The following is a 20,244-nucleotide window of genomic DNA, read 5'->3' as shown; positions in this document are numbered from 1 at the left end:
TGTAATCAAAGGGGGGTTGGGAGAGTAAAACCTCAGTTATAAATACCCAAAAATTTCTATAGTATATGGAGTACATTTCTTGACAAAACACTTCTTGGGGGACTAGGGATAACACTTCCTGGATGGACTGGAATCTACCCTAGGTGGACCTGGGTAAATATGAAGACTTATACGAAATTCGCAAATAACTCCATTCAGTTAAACCAAATGATAACTAAATTATTTCGTCTCTAAATCTGAGTTTTACTCCCATTCTGACACCAAAGTAACTGTACGTTTCCTACTACAATAAAGGGCCTCCCCATGCCGCAGTGGTAGCGTCATTGCCTTTAATCAAGGGGTCCCGGGTTCGATACCCGGTGGGGGTACACAAGTGGTTCGGATCCCACTTTAAACTGTAGGTCTAGTCCCGATTAGCCCTACTGTGCATAAAGTTGGCTTAAAACAGCAACTCAAACGTACTACAATAAGCTGTTTGAAATGGTAATTTGTGTTCCTGTTTCTATGATTCTGAGATTGCTTCTGTGTAGGCCTAGAAAGAGTTGGTACTCTCTGTAGAAAGATCAACGGGTTCTTAGTTTTGTTTCAACAAGTCTTAAGGGATCTATCTAGTCTCGTTGCGATTTTGAAAACGCTATCTCGGTTTCGTCACGAATTTTTTCCATCTTGATTTTTTCCCCCGAGAGGACTTAAGCTCACCCCACCCGCTCTCCCAGTTCGGAATTCGTGCAGCCATGCAATGCATTTAGAGATAGAAGTGAAGGGATTTAAATTTAAGCCGCCCCCTACTCCTTCTAACCCAGGGTATTGTTACACGCGAGCGCACCTGTATAAAAACCTGGTAGTTTCAAAGGAGAAAAGAAGCAGCGAATTTCTACGGGAACAATTCCAAGTTTAACTTTATCTGCAGGGACGTGACTGACATTCTTATCTGTTTTGTATCACATACTTCTTACTGTTAGCCGAAACTTGTTTTAACTAGTGCACAAGTACTTTTCCAAATTTCCTAGAGCATTCTCTAGCATCTCCGGTGGTTTGGTTTCGTTGTTGTGCATATATTCGTAATAGTTCAATAGGTTTACGTAGCCAAGAAACTATTGTGAATGCGAGTATATAGACTACAAAACTATAGCTTCATTTTTAGAACACGACTGGGGTAGGGGTGGGACTATGATGACGGGCAAGTCCCCTTTCTACGCCCCCTTTGTGAAAAGGCAAATGTGGATGTAAAAATGACCACAGGTGGTTGTATTGTAAAATACATTATATGAATGTCATGGAAAGCACGGGGTTGATTAAGGGTGTAATGGTCGGATTGGCCATTGCTGGTTTTGTGTTATTATATTAATTAATTGCTGGCCAGCTACAAGATGTAGGGTTAAGTAATATGTTTCCATGAGTGTATTTTTATGTTATTATTGCATGTAAGTGTATGTGCTTAATGGAGTGTGCTTTACTGGATAATAGATTCCCCTGTTTTTTAGCTTCCCAGTTGGGGGAGCTGTCTTTCAAAAACCCGTTACAGTGGAATTTTCCAGTGCTACGGGGTCCACGTTCACGGACGTTTACCCCGACTATAAAAAAGGCGAGTTGGGCTTTAGAAGAAAACAGTGTTTCCCCATCGATTCGACGACGAGGAACGTCTTCTCGAGTTTAGTCCACTTTTGGTGACTAGACTTAAATTAACAATGTATAGTGGAACCACGAGCAAAACAACCTGCGCAGACCCGCGACTCCTGTGCACCGTACCCCCGCGAGTAGGGGAGGGGGAGAGTGGACAATGCTTCCTTATGGCCCGAGGTGGAGGGAAGAAGGGAAAGCTGCGCGGGGACTTTTCGTCCCAAGGTTTTTTTCCTTGTGGTCGATCTATAGCATTTGGTGTAAGCCAACCCCTGATGCTGTCCCAAGTCCCCTTTTGAAAAGCTTTGAATATGTGGATATTGAATAATTGATGCCCAAAATAAACAGTGAATGCGTAAGGAAACGCATTTGTAATGAACGGAATATCGTTTAAGCTGAGGGTAGGCTTTCAGAGATAGTTTTGCTAACTCTGTGGTAAAGGAAGTGCCGATGGTGTAAGCCATAGGTGCGCAATTATGTTGATTTAGAGTTTTGTTAATTTGGACTATGCAAGACACACAAGGAAAAGCTATGTAAATTTGTATATAAAGTAACGTATAATAAACCCATATAATCAGTCTTCCAAAATAATGTTATGATTTGTTGAATTGAACTCACTGAGCAATAGTGCTGCTTTTTACCAGTTGTTCGCTTGGCACCCAGGGTGAGGTGAAAGGAGAGATTTGAAAGGATAATACAAGGGTAGTAATAAAGAGGGTCGGGGATAAACCAGGGACTGGGGGTCACCTATCACAAGGAGTATGTATATAAATCACTGATGTAATGTGATTGTGAGGCTGTAAGACTTATTTTCTTCATTTCACCCACGCACATATTTAAGATGAAATGGAAACTTTTCAGCAAGAAACAATTGAGGGGGTAGCTGGAAAAGGGGCGTATCCCACTCCGGAGCAGAAAGTGAGATAAAGGTGGTATCCGATAGGGAACGCCATCTCCGATCGCGGTAAAGCACTAGCAGAGAGTAGAATATCCCCGGCTTGCCGTAATTGAATATAGAAAAATATGAGTAGAAAACGATTCCCCATTTCATGGAAAAAAGGCATATTCCACTTTGACCCGAAGTTTTTATATATATATATATATATATTCTTGTTTCTCGATCGTCCAATAGCAAGAACCCTACCGATAGATGTCATGGTCCAGACATCATGGCTGACGTTGTTGTTGAAAGTCATAGCAACTGACGAAAATAAGAAGAAAGGGCCGAAAAACCTAAATGAATGGAAACAGAATTGAAGGACAACAACGGATAGCCTTGATAAATAAGGGAAAGCAATACATATCGTGCAAAGGAGTAGTGAAATGTAAATGGCATAAAAAAATAATACGTGTTCCAGTATTTCTAATTTTGCAATATGTCCGAAGAAGATAGGACTGTGCGTTTACAGACTTCTATAAGTTTGTAGAATACCGCCATGTTGTAAATACGACACCATTCGACTGGTTTTGTGGATCTGTGAGAATTTCCGGGACCCACAGAGCACAGAACTTCCGGTAGCCTAATTTTCCGGTGACAACCTCGTACAACACAGTCCGAAATTTTTCAGAAAGCTCCGAGATTGTGAATCGACGGTTCTCACGAACTTTGTCGTCAATTTTCTTGACGAGATCATCACTCACTACAGAAGACCTACCACTCTTAGGTTCATCATGAATGCTTGTTTTTCATGCTTTGAAAACTCTGATCCACTGACGCACAACACCTTCACCCCATAATGTTTGGGCCGTATACAGCACACAATTCACGATAAATGTCTGCCGCTGTCACATTTTTTTGCCCAAAGAAATCTTAATTTTCAGTTTTTCAATTTTATTACTCCATATAAACCATACACATTGGTATTTGGAGGGTTCAGTACAGTTCAGATAAAAAATATAATTACAAAATTTCTATAATTTACAATCAAGATATTCACTAACGCTATAATATTCCTTCTTAACTAATAGTTTCTTTAATTTGTTTTTAAAACTTGTCATACTTTCTGCTTTTACATTATATGGTAAATGGTTGACTATTTTAATTGCCATCTGTTGGGGTCTTTCTTGAACTAATGTTAGCCAGGTGAAGTAAGGCTTTAGAGCTGTTTATATCGGGTGTTATATGTGTGTTCTATTGAACTTCGCAGCGCAATATTTTTTCTCGCATATATGTACAGTGAAGAGAGGGTTAATATTTTGATTTGCTTATCACTTATCCCGCATTTAGCGGGATTTTCGATGGCAGCACACATTTTATGACGTCAGGCTATAACCAGCACACGCGGGGCACTACGATGCTCTCACTAGCACAGCTGGAAGCTTACTGAAACACAGATTGCGTGATGTAACAACGGTTGCGCTCTGCCCACTACTACTAGCGCCACGCCACAACGGCGGTTACTTTCCGAATTACCCTCGTACATGGCACATGTCCTGAAAAAAACATGATTTTTATGGATTTTAAGGAGCACAACAGAGATATTTTTAGATGCTTATACATTCAATTACATTCAATTATAACTAAAAATAAGGCACAGCTCCTCAATGTGTTATATTCCTCTCTTTCACAACATTCCAGGATTCCAAAATTCCTTTACATCGAATGACTTAATTTGTTTATGATTTATAGTGTATGCCGAAGGGAGAAATGGTTATTAGGACTATAAATAACATGCTTGCGGATGCATGCTAATCTGCATGATAAGGGAGAAACAGCCCCCGAGGTGATTGGCTTTGCAACAAAATGCCTGTTCTGGATGCTGAGGAAGTTTCGTTGCTATGGCTACCTTTTATCTTACGCATTCCTGATCAATGAAGGTGACATATAGAGAAGGAATGTCTCTCCTTACGCATAGACCATCGGAATTGCAATTTTAAAGCTGATAGGCTGCTATACAGCAGATTTCGTGCTTTTTTGACATGCGAGTGATTTTTTTAGTCACTCTAAAGCTACGTGAATGACGTTGCGAGAAAAGATGGGTCGGTGGTAACTCAAGTTATCACTTTCGGGGCAATTCCTAGCACCCTTCTAAAATCAGAGGATTTCTTTTCAAACAAACTTTCAAGTGTTGATATTTTCTTCCATTTTGGACAGTCTATTATTACGCTTTTTGAATATGTACTAATAAGACGATGCGCCACGTGGATACTGAACAGAAAATAGCAAATCAACACCTAATGTGATTAATTTATATTTTTAAACTAATATGGGAAGGATATGTGGGTGTACCAAATTAGTTTTCCTGGCCAGAGTTTTTTAATACATGTTATACCACCACCATTAATAGGAAAAGTGAAAAGTGATCACGATTCGAAATCACAACATGTACAAAAAAACAACAAAAAAAAAAAATCAAAATTTTCATAATTGAAAACTTATAGGTCTTTGCCCCCGCTCCCTGCGGCCTCTCATTGCATATTTGTAGCTTTAGTTTATCCTGAGATATTGAAAGGTTCAATACGAGGATGGATCATAAAAATAATGGGACTAATACTATTATGTTTAGCTTATTGGCTATCTTTCTTGAATTTTAATTACATAATTTCAAAATAGCCTCCATGTGAAGTGTTCCACCGATTCCAACATTTTTTAAAGCAATCATTGAAGCCCTTGTTTGACAGTCTGCTTAGCACAGCCGAACCATAATTGTTCCGTTCACTGTCTGATTGAAAATGGCGTCAACGAAGCTCTTTTTCAAATGCCTCTGCAGTGGCATCAGAGCAGTACTACGCAGTGCACGTAGACAGTTTTCGAATCACACGAGAATATAATACGCGTACTTGGATTTTATCAAACATAACCGGATTGGTTGCTTCTCACCACCTGAATACAGAAGGCTGTTTCGCGTACGTTTGACCAAACGCGATTCCTTACCCCCGCGCGCAGAATGAACTCGCCCGATCTTGGTCGGGAGCGTTTGTCAGTGTAGCGTGTAAGCTGCGAGAGTGTGGTTGTTTTTCTCGCTGGGCCGAAAATCCCGCCCAAACTTTTGGGAGGAGTACGTTGTTTAACTTTTCAAAGTGTTTGTGTTTTCTCGCTTGGCCGAAACTGAGTCGCTTTTGGGAGGGTTACGACGCAAAGTTCAGTGTGTCAATGATCAGGAAGCAGTGTACGTTCGTTTGACTTTAATCAGCCTCAGCGTTCGGTTATCCAACAAAGGGGACGAGAACATGGCCGTGCACACAAGCCACCACCAGTATGCAGGCGAAACTTCGCAGAATGGCGATGCAAGTGAACCCCCCGACCCAAGGACAGATGGCGAATCGTTTAAATGTGTCTTTGCGAACTGTTAACCGCACCTTGCGCCAACAACTGAATCTTGAAAAGGTGTTCAAGGTTATCACCGATGCCCACCGACGGGGACGCAAGTGTAACGCTCGGAAGATGTATGAGCGGCATCTGGGAAACCAAAGGTGGCAGGCAGTACGTTGCTACATTAGCCCCCGTTCGGCGGGCCAGACAACTTCAAGTCGGTTTGAAGATCTTGCACATTTAGCGTTCGGCGGGCGGAAGTTGAAGTTGTCTTACTGAGTGAACGCGTCCGGCCATTCAGACGGCTAACAGTTGACTTGTTTCGTCTGTACAAGATCTTGCAAGATGGCGGCGTCCGTGGAGATATATGCGGTTTGGGATTATGTTATTGCGGGGAAGGCTATAGTTATACTTGGCGATGTCTGACAACATTCTTTGTCTGTGTTTGAACTCAAGATAAATAAATGATACATTGAAAATGTTGAAATATTGGTTTGACGTGAGAGAAGTTCATTGTTTTATGTGAAGACCACGTTCACTGAATATCTCGTTTGCTTCAAAGAACAAAGAGCGTGACTTCGACACAAGATTTGAACAATACAATGTACTCTTAATGAATGCTAAGTACATATCCCATTTTTCTATTCAGAACTTTGATTGAACTCGGAATATTATGAAGCTGAATATGAAAGTGAACTCAAAATTGATTTTAATTACTTACATACAATAAATCGTATGACCAAAGATGATATACCATATTTACCCCCTTTCCGAGAATAGTAGCTGCTTTTTTCATTCTTTCCTAAATATATTTATTCTCCGTAATTTTACCCTTTGCAGCTTTATGCTAGTTGTTGCATTGACTAGTTTCATCAGGGATTTGACCGTGGAATGTTCATGTATAGTGCATACTATCTATACATTTCAGTGACAATGCGAATAGATAACAAATAAGAAGCTATGCCTCTGGGTGCAGCTTTCGGATGCAACAATAGAAGTGGCAAGAAATGTTTTAAAAAAAGAAGGATTTGAGAGGTCTCCAGGTAAACATGCTTACAACATATTTACGTTTATTATACACGCATTTATGTTGTGGCATTATTATTAACGGTTTGTATAAATTTTTAAATTCAAAATTGTGACATAACGGAATAGCGAAAATTGTTCCGTTTCATAAAGGTAACCGTTACAACTGTTTATATGTGTCGCTTGGAAACCAACCATCAGAAATAAATGAAACCTTCCGAACCGAAGGGACACGCCAAGCTGCACGTGTCGCCCGGACTGGGCCATTTTCTTAATACAGTCTAGCGTGTCGCCTCGGTTTGTTGGTGGTGCATGCACGTTTATTTTTTTGCTTCAGACTGAAGGAGCCGGTGTCGCTTGTGGCCTCAAATAATGGAGTTTTAGGATCTAATGTACACGTGACTCATGTCGCGTCGGAACGAGCAAGCCAACGTTTACACCTGCCTTAGCGTCAAGACAGGCCACACAAGCCTGCAGTGGTGAAATCATCAAAGCGGCATGTATCGCTTGTTGTTTGGGTATAAAATCTCTCTGTTCAGACCGAAGCGACAAGCAACACGTGCTGCTTGGAAGCGAACCCTCAGAAATCAATGCAACTTTTCGAATCGAAAGAACACAGCAAGCTGTCACTCAGACTGGTCCGTTGTTCCAATAGAGGTTATCGTGTCACCTCGGTCTCTTTGTAGTTCATGAGCGGTGATTTTACACCGAAATGTGACACGCGGCATGTGTAGCTTAACGATTTCAAAAATCAAAGTCAGCCTAGTGCGACCTGTCACGTCTCTATGGCGTGAAACGTTGCTATTGATTGGCTCGTTCCCAAGCGGCATGTGTCGCGCGAGCACCTGAGAATTCACACCGGAGTGGCAAGCGACAAGGGCCCCTTCAGTCTAAAGGAGAATTCATACCAAAGCGACAGGCGGCACGACGTCGCGCTTGAGGATTTCACCAATGCAGCCTTGTGCGGTCTGTCTTGCCGCTAAGGCAGGTGCAAACGTTGTCTTGCTCGTTCCGATGCGACACGAGTCGCGTGTACTTTAGATATGAAAACTCTATTATTTGAGGCGACAAGCGACACGAGCACCTTCAGTCTGAAGAAAAAAAATAACCGTGCATGCGCCACCAACAAACCGAGGCGACACGATGAACTGTATTAAGAAAACGGCACAGTCCGAGCGACACGTGCAACTTGGCTTGTCGCTTCGGTTCGGAAGGTCTCATTTATTTCTGATGGTGCAGTCTGTCATGTCGCTACGGTGTGAAACGTTTTCTGTTGATTGGCTCGTTCCCAAGCGACACGTGTCGCCTGTCGCTTCGGTGTGAATTCTCACTAAAGCAAAATATTCACCGCAGATGCGCGAACAACACACCGAAGCGACACTATGTAAGGTATTGGGAAAATGACCCTGTCGGAGTGACACGTGAGCGACAAGCGACACGTGCAGTTTGTCGTGTCTCTTCGGTTTAAAAAATTGCATTCATTTCTGAGAGTTGGTTGCCAAGAAAACACTTATCGCTTGTCGCATGTCGCTTCGGTCTGAATGCTTTCATTGAATGAACGGGCTCCTGCCTTTTGTCGTCTATCGAGTGTCGCGTATCGCCTGGTGTTTCGGTCCGAAATGTAGCTATAATCTCCACTTAGGCTTACTTATTGAGGTGGCGTAAATCGTGTTAAACCTTTGTACGTAGCTCATATTTTTATATAATAATGTTTTGTGATGCACAATGTTTTGTGATGCATTTACGAGTGTAGGAGCCATAATGCAACTCCTATTTTGATTCTATTGTTATTTCATTAAACTCATTCTGGTATACTAACCAAGGGTCCCGGGTTCGAATCCCGGTCGGGCTTGGTTGTTTGTGAATGTCCATTCATCAATTTCATCATTTCATCACTCATCCCCATCTTCGCAAATTAGCCAAGAGGCACAAAACGCGAAGTAAAATAAACTAAATCAATCAATCAATCAATGATATACTAACGTAGCATTACATATGGTAAATGAACACGCCCCTGTACATGAAAAGGTCTAGATCTCTTAGTTTTTTTCGTCAAAACTAGTTACAAAGAACTTCTTGTTATTGTTTCTGACGATTTAAACATTAAGAAACATAACAAGCAGCCTTAATTTTCCAGACGAAATTTCCTCTCGCTGAATGTTAACAGACAGTTGCAACAGCCGTGTGGAACATCCCAACATGGCGGCCGCCGCAAGCTATTTTGGCTTCAGCTGACGTCACACACGCTCTCTCTATACCTTCTATACTCTAAGGCTAAGATGATCTCAAGCCGGAAGATGATAGTCACGTGTTTCCTTTCAGATACATCTTGCTGTTGTCTGGCTTGCCGAACGGGGCAATTGGATGAGGCGTGGGTGTACCTTTCCGACTGCTGCAAACCAAGAGCATTTCGGAGGGTATGCAAATTGTATATGCAGTGGCGTGTCTACGATTTTCGAAAGGGGGGTTACGTATATTTCTTTTAGTAGTCGACCATTATTTTGTCGTCTCTTCCTGCCTTTGGAGGTTCTTCTTTAGGAATTCTGGGACAAAGGGGGGGGGAGCTATGACCCCCACCAACCACCTCCTGGGCACACCACTGTGCATAGAACAGTGTTACAGTGCTTATAACCTAGGATATTAAATCTTGTGATAACATATACACGTAATTTAAGAAAACCCAAATTCACAAAAAAAGAGCTACTGAACAAATAACTGTGAGAAAAGTTGTTCAAACTTTTATTGCGTGTTGAACTCCATGACGGCGTGTGGCGAGAAATGTGACCTACCTCCAACGAATAAAACTGTCTATTGTTAAATAAGCTACAAAAACCTGCGCCCATGGCAAGTAGAGTTGATTACGTCAGAGCAATGCCGCTAATCTGGGAGCTTTTTGTAAAACCTTAAATATGCCATTGTAAAACAATGGCATATTTAAAAAAAAAAATCAAAGTTCAGATACGAGATAGGATGAAATGGTTTTAAAGGTTAAATAACTGTTCCCGAATGATTTTAAGTGGTTTGTTCCATACTTAAATGGTATACTATACTGTATGCTATCAATTCCCTTCAATTCTGTGTGGGAGGGAAAGAAACATTCCTGGCAGGGATTAAAAACATTTTCTTCTGCTGGGAATAAAATTCGCACACTGCCTTTATTGCAGAAAATTTGCGAAGATCACATCACATAGCGGATGGCATGAACTTACTGTGATATTTGTTCCATAAAGTTTTAAAATGTTGTCCACAGAGAGATTTGAAAATATTATAAGAATTAAAAGTGCTTCTAGGATAGAAAAAATAGAATAATTTTTCGCCCAACATCTTGACACTCATTGGCCGATTTTGCCGAAAATACCAATTAGTTTATATTTCTTTGGTAGTCAATTAACGGTAATTTTATCTGGTTTCTGTGATATGTGTGAACTACGCACCTGAGGAGTGAAGACACTGTCCCATAGACAACACAAATGAATTACAAAGACAAGGTACTCACCTTTTCTACTTGTTTGAAAACCCGTAATAAATTTAATCCAGCTATTTTTTTCAAGTCCTCCACAGTCCAAGATCCACTCCTCAGAAGTTCAGCGAACAGCACAGGGTACATGGATACGTCCTCCAAACCCCTAGGCGTCCTGCAACGGTAAAACAGCACAATTGTATTGATTGGGAAAAGTAATGGAGAATTTATGTACACTTATCTTTGACCTGAGTGTGTGAAGTAACGGGGGAATGCCGGCGATTTCCCCCACAAAGAAAAAAATATCTCCCGCAAAAGAAAATTATTTGTATACCTGCCAGGGACGTTTTTATCCCCCTCAAAAAATGGAATTGGAATCATATAGTATACCATTTATTTACTATGTCCCATCACAATTGGAAAATCATTCCATGCCCATTAATGGCCCAGTAATCATTTGTGGATTAAAGAAGGGCACCATACGGAAACTGACCAACCTAGACCGAGACAACAGCAAGCTGTTTTCCAATTGGCAAAGTGCTCATGTTTTACAAGTATTAAAGTGTTCACAAAAAATTTGTAGGTAGGTTGTGACGGGCATCAAGTTTGAACTTCCAAATATAAATTTTGTCTAGTTTTCTGTGTTACGAGTTCGATACCTCTTTTTGCGTATGATTTGGGTCTTTCCTACAACGTAAATAAACTGTTTCTAAATTACGTGTAGTGTAAATGTTATCACAATGTAATGACTTAGGTTAGAACCAATGTTCAAAGGTGCTTAGTTTACTGACTGATACCATATTCAAATTTGCATACCCGAAAAAGCCCAGCTCCCGAAATTAAATCAGAAGTACGTCACTGGTTGGACATCCCCAAAAGCACAAAGTTTAATTCGCACAGTGGAGGTTCTGTAAGAGAAAATGAGTGCTGTACGTAGACGTAAAATGGTGCTTGTATATTGTTTTGCCAAGGACCTTAGAGGAATATTTTTTCTTTGTGACAGTATTTTGTAATAGTGTTTATTCGTAAGTAATCTTGAAAACATAAAAAATTTAAAAAAAAACAATTACATATAACCATTCGAGAAAATTTTTCTGACGTTTTTCACATATTTTTCGAATATAATCAGATGATATATCTGAGATTCAAAACTGCAAAGATTTGAGATCCATACACATGATCGGCTACTGTACTTTTATTGCACACCATACGGTATTTTCAAAAACAGTAAAAAGAACTGAATATAAAGATCGAGCGGTCTTACCTGTTTATTCCATCAAAGTCTCCACCTACACCTATGTGATCCACTCCAATTATGTTTCGAATATATCTGATATGTTCTGAAATTCAAGAAAATTTCATTAAATTTACAGAAATCATTAAATATTAACTATATAGTACTAGAGTAATTATTTCATTATTATTGGTGCTATACTTAATATTCTAGTCAAAAAATTAGTTATATCGATTAGAGACAAGTGTTGATTTGGAGTGTTGTATTATTTTAGACTGCAGGTTATACGAATATTGCTTTAGAGTGCTTTAGTAAGAAAAAAAACTTGAGGCATTTGCTTTAGAATGGGCGTGGTGCTTGACAATACTACGGGTAAACTTGAGATATTTGCTTTATAATGGCTGTGGTGCATTTCAATACTACGGGAAAACTTGAGACATTTGATTTACAATGGGTGTGGTGCTTTGCAATAATACGGCAAAAACTTAAGAATTTGCTTTAGAATGGCTGTGGTGCATTTCAATACTACGGGAAAACTTCAGGCATTTGATTTAGAGTGGGTGTGGCGCTTTTCAATACTATGGGAAAACTTGAGGCACTTGCTTTAGAATAGTTGTGGTGCTTTTCAACACTAAGAGAAAACTTGAGGCATTTGCTTTAGAGTGGGTGTGGTGCTTTTTAATACTAAGAGAAAACTTGAGATATTTGCTTTATAGTTGGTGTGGTGCTTTTCAATACTAAGAGAAAACTTGAGGTATTTGATTTGGAATGGCTCTGGTGCTTTTCAGTACTACTGGAAAACTTGAGACATTTGCTTTAGAATGGTTGTGGTGCTTTTCAATAATACGGTAAAAACTTAAGAATTTGCTTTAGAATGGCTGTGGTGCATTTCAATACTAGGTGAAAACTTCAGGCATTTGATTTAGAGTGGGTGTGGCGGTTTTCAATACTATGGGAAAACTTGAGGCGCTTGCTTTAGAATAGTTGTGGCGCTTTTCAATACTAAGAGAAAACTTGAGGCATTTGCTTTAGAGTGGGTGTGGTGCTTTTCAATACTAAGAGAAAACTTGAGATATTTGCTTTATTGTTGGTGTGGTGCTTTTCAATACTAAGAGAAAACTTGAAGCATTTGATTTAGAATGGTTGTGGTGCTTTTCAATACTAAGAAAAAACTTGAGATATTTGCTTTATAGTTGGTGTGGTGCTTTTCAATACTAAGAGAAAACTTGAGGCATTTGCTTTAGAATGGTTGTGGTACTTTTCAATACTAAGAGAAAACTTGAGGCATTTGCTTTATAATGGTTGTGGTGCTTTTCAATACTAAGAGAAAACTTGAGGTATTTGATTTGGAATGGCTCTGGTGCTTTTCAGTACTACTGGAAAACTTGAGACATTTGCTTTAGAATGGTTGTGGTGCTTTTCAATACTAAGAGAAAACTTGAGGTATTTGATTTGGAATGGCTCTGGTGCTTTTCAGTACTACTGGAAAACTTGAGACATTTGCTTTAGAATGGTTGCGGTGCTTTTCAATTCTAAGAGAAAACTTGAGGTATTTGATTTGGAATGGCTCTGGTGCTTTTCAGTACTACTGGAAAACTTGAGACATTTGCTTTAGAATGGTTGTGGTACTTTTCAATACTAAGAGAAAACTTGAGGCATTTGCTTTAGAATGGTTGTGGTGCTTTTCAATACTAAGAGAAAACTTGAGGTATTTGATTTGGAATGGCTCTGGTGCTTTTCAGTACTACTGGAAAATTTGAGACATTTGCTTTAGAATGGTTGTGGTGCTTTTCAATACTAAGAGAAAACTTGAGGTATTTGATTTGGAATGGCTCTGGTGCTTTTCAGTACTACTGGAAAACTTGAGACATTTGCTTTTGAATGGTTGTGGTACTTTTCAATACTAAGAGAAAACTTGAGGCATTTGCTTTAGAATGGTTGTGGTGCTTTTCAATACTAAGAGAAAACTTGAGGTATTTGATTTGGAATGGCTCTGGTGCTTTTCAGTACTACTGGAAAACTTGAGACATTTGCTTTAGAATGGTTGTGGTGATTTTCAATACTAAGAGAAAACTTGAGACATTTGATTTAGAATGAGTGTGGTGCTTTTCAATACTACGGGAAAACTTGAGACATTTGCTTTAGAATGGTTATGGTGCTTTTCAATACTAAGAGAAAACTTGAGACATTTGATTTAGAATGAGTGTGGTGCTTTTCAATACTACGGGAAAACTTGAGATATTTGCTTTATAATGGCTGTGGTGCATTTCAATACTACGGGAAAACTTGAGACATTTGATTTACAATGGGTGTGGTGCTTTGCAATAATACGTAAAAACTTAAGAATTTGCTTTAGAATGGCTGTGGTGCATTTCAATACTACGGGAAAACTTCAGGCATTTGATTTAGAGTGGGTGTGGCGCTTTTCAATACTATGGGAAAACTTGAGGCACTTGCTTTAGAATAGTTGTGGTGCTTTTCAACACTAAGAGAAAACTTGAGGCATTTGCTTTAGAGTGGGTGTGGTGCTTTTTAATACTAAGAGAAAACTTGAGATATTTGCTTTATAGTTGGTGTGGTGCTTTTCAATACTAAGAGAAAACTTGAGGTATTTGATTTGGAATGGCTCTGGTGCTTTTCAGTACTACTGGAAAACTTGAGACATTTGCTTTAGAATGGTTGTGGTGCTTTTCAATAATACGGTAAAAACTTAAGAATTTGCTTTAGAATGGCTGTGGTGCATTTCAATACTAGGTGAAAACTTCAGGCATTTGATTTAGAGTGTGTGTGGCGGTTTTCAATACTATGGGAAAACTTGAGGCGCTTGCTTTAGAATAGTTGTGGCGCTTTTCAATACTAAGAGAAAACTTGAGGCATTTGCTTTAGAGTGGGTGTGGTGCTTTTCAATACTAAGAGAAAACTTGAGATATTTGCTTTATTGTTGGTGTGGTGCTTTTCAATACTAAGAGAAAACTTGAAGCATTTGATTTAGAATGGTTGTGGTGCTTTTCAATACTAAGAAAAAACTTGAGATATTTGCTTTATAGTTGGTGTGGTGCTTTTCAATACTAAGAGAAAACTTGAGGCATTTGCTTTAGAATGGTTGTGGTACTTTTCAATACTAAGAGAAAACTTGAGGCATTTGCTTTATAATGGTTGTGGTGCTTTTCAATACTAAGAGAAAACTTGAGGTATTTGATTTGGAATGGCTCTGGTGCTTTTCAGTACTACTGGAAAACTTGAGACATTTGCTTTAGAATGGTTGTGGTGCTTTTCAATACTAAGAGAAAACTTGAGGTATTTGATTTGGAATGGCTCTGGTGCTTTTCAGTACTACTGGAAAACTTGAGACATTTGCTTTAGAATGGTTGCGGTGCTTTTCAATTCTAAGAGAAAACTTGAGGTATTTGATTTGGAATGGCTCTGGTGCTTTTCAGTACTACTGGAAAACTTGAGACATTTGCTTTAGAATGGTTGTGGTACTTTTCAATACTAAGAGAAAACTTGAGGCATTTGCTTTAGAATGGTTGTGGTGCTTTTCAATACTAAGAGAAAACTTGAGGTATTTGATTTGGAATGGCTCTGGTGCTTTTCAGTACTACTGGAAAATTTGAGACATTTGCTTTAGAATGGTTGTGGTGCTTTTCAATACTAAGAGAAAACTTGAGGTATTTGATTTGGAATGGCTCTGGTGCTTTTCAGTACTACTGGAAAACTTGAGACATTTGCTTTTGAATGGTTGTGGTACTTTTCAATACTAAGAGAAAACTTGAGGCATTTGCTTTAGAATGGTTGTGGTGCTTTTCAATACTAAGAGAAAACTTGAGGTATTTGATTTGGAATGGCTCTGGTGCTTTTCAGTACTACTGGAAAACTTGAGACATTTGCTTTAGAATGGTTGTGGTGATTTTCAATACTAAGAGAAAACTTGAGACATTTGATTTAGAATGAGTGTGGTGCTTTTCAATACTACGGGAAAACTTGAGACATTTGCTTTAGAATGGTTATGGTGCTTTTCAATACTAAGAGAAAACTTGAGACATTTGATTTAGAATGAGTGTGGTGCTTTTCAATACTACGGGAAAACTTGAGACATTTGCTTTAGAATGGTTATGGTGCTTTTCAATACTGAGAGAAAACTTGAGACATTTCACTTGGAATGGCTCTGGTGCTTTTCAATACTACTGGAAAACTTGAGACATTTGAGGTGCTTTTCAATACTAAGAGAAAACTTGAGGCATTTGCTTTAGAATGGCTGTGGACTCAGGACCTGATTAAGACGAAATTGGGCCTGATGCTTGAAATCTTTGGTGAACAACAAATACAACGACATTATAGTTACGTCACAGCGCAAAGAATAATAGTAACTGTATAATAAGTAACGCTGTGTCTAGGCGTCCAAAATGGGGGCTCCAAATTTCATTCTAAGATTTATTTTCAGGTTAATATAGCAAGAGAAACTGTTCAGCTTTCGGAAAATTCTCGTGTTTTCATCTGGGCCTATTTCAGGAATGGGCCTAATGCTACAGCATCAATATCACCCACCTTAATCCGGCCCTGGCTGTGGTGCTTTTCAATACTACGGGAAAACTTGAGACATCTTCCGCCAGTCATGAATTTGCGAATATTAAATCATTTCGCCATTTCGTGATTGCGAATCCTGGAGAAACGTAAGTGGAGAAAAAGTTTATAAATAATACATAAACCGAATACAGATTCAAAACTTTGTAAACTGTTAGAAAATGGTGTTTTATTTATAAAATGTATGAAGCAAGAGTCACAGGATTCGCATGATGCAATTACTCACAAAAGAAATTGGACATAGTAGAAAACATATTTAATAATGATAGAGAGAACACGTTAGAATAAAATTACAGAATTTAAATAATTTTATACAGCTTTTTACGTAACAAAAAAATATTCATACTTCCGTTTAAGGAATATTTTAATTGATGGCGAAAATGATACTTTAACTGTGCAGCATTCTTAAACCCGGAGGTTTATGGATACAGCAACACAAGCCATCCATCTGTTCATTTTTAAAATTCTTAACGTGTTATTTAGAATTATTATTTCGTACACGACAATAGCAGGTCCTTCAATTTAATCATTAATAACTCGGGAATTCAAATTAGAGAAACAAAAGCAATTTACCAATAAGGTAAACTATTCCAGTATTCAATTGATCTTGCCTGAATACGAGAAAATTACTTATTTGCTCCAAACTAACAATGTATTATGTTAGAAAATTATAGTCTTTATATTTTTATTAGAAATTACATATCAAACTACACTCGCCGACAAGAAAAAGGTTTTCGTTGAATCTTATTGCCGTGTTATCTTGATTTCTATAGGGAACAATACTTTTTGTTCACTTTATGCAGTTGAATAATTGTTCTCACGATGCTGTGTCAACACAGCCATATTAGAATATTTCCTTGTTTCGAACCCCTAGCTTGATTGATTGATTGATTGATTGATTTGCTTTATTTTACTTCGTTTCTTATGTCACTTTTGGCTAACTTGCGAAGATGGGGATGAGTGATGATATGATGAAATTGATGAATAAACACTCACAAACATCCATGCCCATTCCGGGATTCTAACCCGGGACCCCTGACGTCGTAGCGCGATGAGTTAATCACTCCGCCACGGGGCCGGCTCTAACCCCTAGCCATGTACATTTTGTATCAAATACATACCGGGATGGAAGATTTTATTATTGCAATCTGCTTACTAATTTTGATTTACAGGTTTTAATATTGATAGCAAAAGAGCCTCCTCGATGACATAGTTGTAGCGTCGTCGCCTGGTAAACATGGGGTTCCGGGTTCGATACCCGGTGGAGGCACATAGTGGTTCGGATCCCAATTTAAACTGTAGGTCCAGTCCCGATTAGCCTTACTGTGCATAAAGTGGACTTAAAACACACACTCAATCTCAATCTCAATCATTATTGATAGCAAGAATTTGAAACAATAACATCTTCAAAGATTACATTGAGGAATATAATCATAATCAAAATTTCATAAATAAAAGCATACAATCAAAGATAATGCCAGGATTACAAGTTTCATAAGTATACATTGGTGGTAATGAAGTGTATTACGCAAATATACAGTGTGCTCACCTGCTACGTCCGCCACGGAAGCTTTTGGTCCGCACTTGACGAAGTAATTGTAAAATGTTACCATGACAATACCCCCATTCTTAGCCTGAAAAATAATAATATGCAAAATTGTTACATAATGTATTTAGATTGTTGTTAAATTTAAAGTTTATATATATATATATATATAAACACACACAAAACATACATGATAATATACAGTAAAACCCCGTTAATCCGGATTAATGGGGGGATAAGTTGACCGGTTTAACGAAAGTCCGGATTAACTTAAATAGCCAAAAAGAACAGTAGAAAGTGCATTAAAACTCCGTTTATAGCAACAAAACACGTATATTATGGTGTATTTAAAGGGCATAGGCCTAAATACACTATACAGTATAGTACAAAGTCTGTGGGAAACAATTTCATCAGTGGTCGACTGCGTTTTCTTTGGAAGTTCTCTTGTTGATTTTTAGCCATATTTAAACCCTGCATTCTGCTTTTTATTTGCCTTTTGCCTGTCCGGATTAAGTGAAGTCCGGCTTATCGGGGTCCGGATTAACGAGGTTTTACTGTAATTATGCACACACATAAGGATATAGTTTGGAAATTTTAATTAGATGATATTGATCAGTATTTCACACTAGTGGTATTTCAGTGAGAATGTTATGTATAAAATGAATACTATTATGTAGGCCTGTAGTTTAACACAGTATACAAAGAATGACTATTACATCTTGTAAATTAATATTCTAAATTCGGAGAACAAGACGTTAATAAAGACTTTGTTGATTGATTTTGTTTATTTTTATTCGTTTGTCTGCCACTTTCGGCTAATCACAAAGATTGGTATGAGTGATGATATGATGCAATTGATGAAGGGACACTCACAAAGAATATTCATGCCCAGACCGGAATTCGAACCCGGATCCCCTAGCGTTCCGTGTAACCACTCCGTCACGGAGGCCGGCGAATAAGCCTTCGTGTATCTATACATAGGCGAATTCGAATCTGGTATTTTATGAAGATTTTGATAGAAAAGAAGTTCAGGTGAAATCTTCGATGTGTCGATCAATTTCAATCGCGGAAAAGAGTTGCCCTTGAAACAATACACTTTGGAATGACTGTTTCTTTCCAAGTGTGTTGTATCTTTTTTCTGAAAAACTGAAATTTTCCTGAATTTGTGGTCTGTGCTCCCGACAGATATAGGGTAGTTGTGTATAAGGATTTCAATGTATGTCTCCACTAATGAACGTTGTTTTTCAGCCTTCGCGAATAGGCATTTTATCATGATACATTTACATTTTAATTTTTCTGTTTACCTTTCTGTTTTCTTTCTTTAGAAAGTGATAGTGACTCTGATGACTATTATGTTGGTCATTCGATTCCACTCAATTGTCTTAAAATGAAACTGAATTAAATCAGATTTTTAAAGTGTTACAGTTCCTGAGATATTTATACTATCTCTCCAGCAATATTTTGTAACTATTAAAACTGGCGTTACGTTTTCAAGATGTGCATAATGTAGGTACTCTATTTTATTCCTAATTTTTTACTTTCAAAATTTGAGTTTCCTGAGCTTTGATAGAAACAAGCAAATGTTACCTACGAACACCACGTGCATACATTGTAATATATTTTAAATCTAAGAAAAAGAACACACTAGATTGGCTGTCACTGCTCTATCTAATTACCTATACATTGCATTCAGTAGCGATAGAGTAATGCTGTATGGAGCAAGGAAAACATGGACTGAGAGACACAGCTAAGTGGTTTGGAACATATGTGATATATTCTTCTGTACATCATCGACTCATATTGGCTTGCACAGAGCCGGCTCTTGGAGCAGTTGTAAATCTGTGAGATAAGCATTCTCCAGCTGGATAATAACACCGAGTGACTATATCTCCTTTTTCGGGCAAGTAGTCAATGAGATTTAATGCGATACATTTGAGGTACAGTCATGAGAACTCACCTTTCAAAATCTTACTGTGCTCTTATTTTTTTGGAGGTTTGTAATAACACCAGGTGCTCGGAACAGCTAATCAGACGAGCATGATCTTGTTATGCTCCTGCGCTCTTATGTTATTGGAGGTAGGGAATAAGGCCCGGCGCTCGGAATAGCTAATCAGATGAGCATGTTCTTGTTATCTTTCTGCGCTCTTATGTTATTGGAGGTAGGAAACAACGTCCGTCGCTCGGAACAGCTAATCACCCGGGCATGTTCTTCTTATCTTCCTGCGCTCTTATGTTATTGGAGGTAGCGAATAAGCCCCGGCGCTCGGAATAGCTAATCAGAGGAGCATGTTCTTGTTATCTTTCTGCGCTCTTATGTTATTGGAGGTAGGGAATAAGCCCCGGCGCTCGGAATAGCTAATTAGATGAGCAAGTTCTTGTTATCTTTCTGCGCTCTTATGTTGTTGGAGGTAGGGAACAACGTCCGTCGCTCGGAACAGCTAATCACCCGAGCATGTTCTTCTTATCTTCCTGCGCTCTTATGTTATTGGAGGTAGGGAATAAGGCCCGGCGCTCGGAATAGCTAA

At 38.8% G+C, this 20,244-nt stretch overlaps 1 protein-coding gene across 1 annotated transcript in view; it reads right to left on the bottom strand.

The window, feature by feature from the left end:
• Positions 1–20,244, bottom strand: part of LOC146004994 (dipeptidase 1-like) — a 72,602-nt gene that overhangs the window by 23,220 nt on the left and 29,138 nt on the right. Inside the window, exons 7-9 of the mRNA XM_083144099.1 lie at positions 17,723–17,807; positions 11,623–11,698; positions 10,395–10,533 (exon numbers count right to left, since the gene is read on the bottom strand). Of these exons, the coding sequence (XP_083000225.1) occupies positions 10,395–10,533; positions 11,623–11,698; positions 17,723–17,807 (300 nt within the window). The remainder of the gene's footprint in view (positions 1–10,394; positions 10,534–11,622; positions 11,699–17,722; positions 17,808–20,244) is intronic.

This window comes from Lepisma saccharinum, chromosome 22, assembly GCF_977018435.1.
Source record: "Lepisma saccharinum chromosome 22, izLepSacc3.1, whole genome shotgun sequence".
In the NCBI taxonomy this organism is placed as follows: domain Eukaryota; kingdom Metazoa; phylum Arthropoda; class Insecta; order Zygentoma; family Lepismatidae; genus Lepisma; species Lepisma saccharinum.
This window is presented reverse-complemented; position numbering and strand designations above follow the sequence as displayed.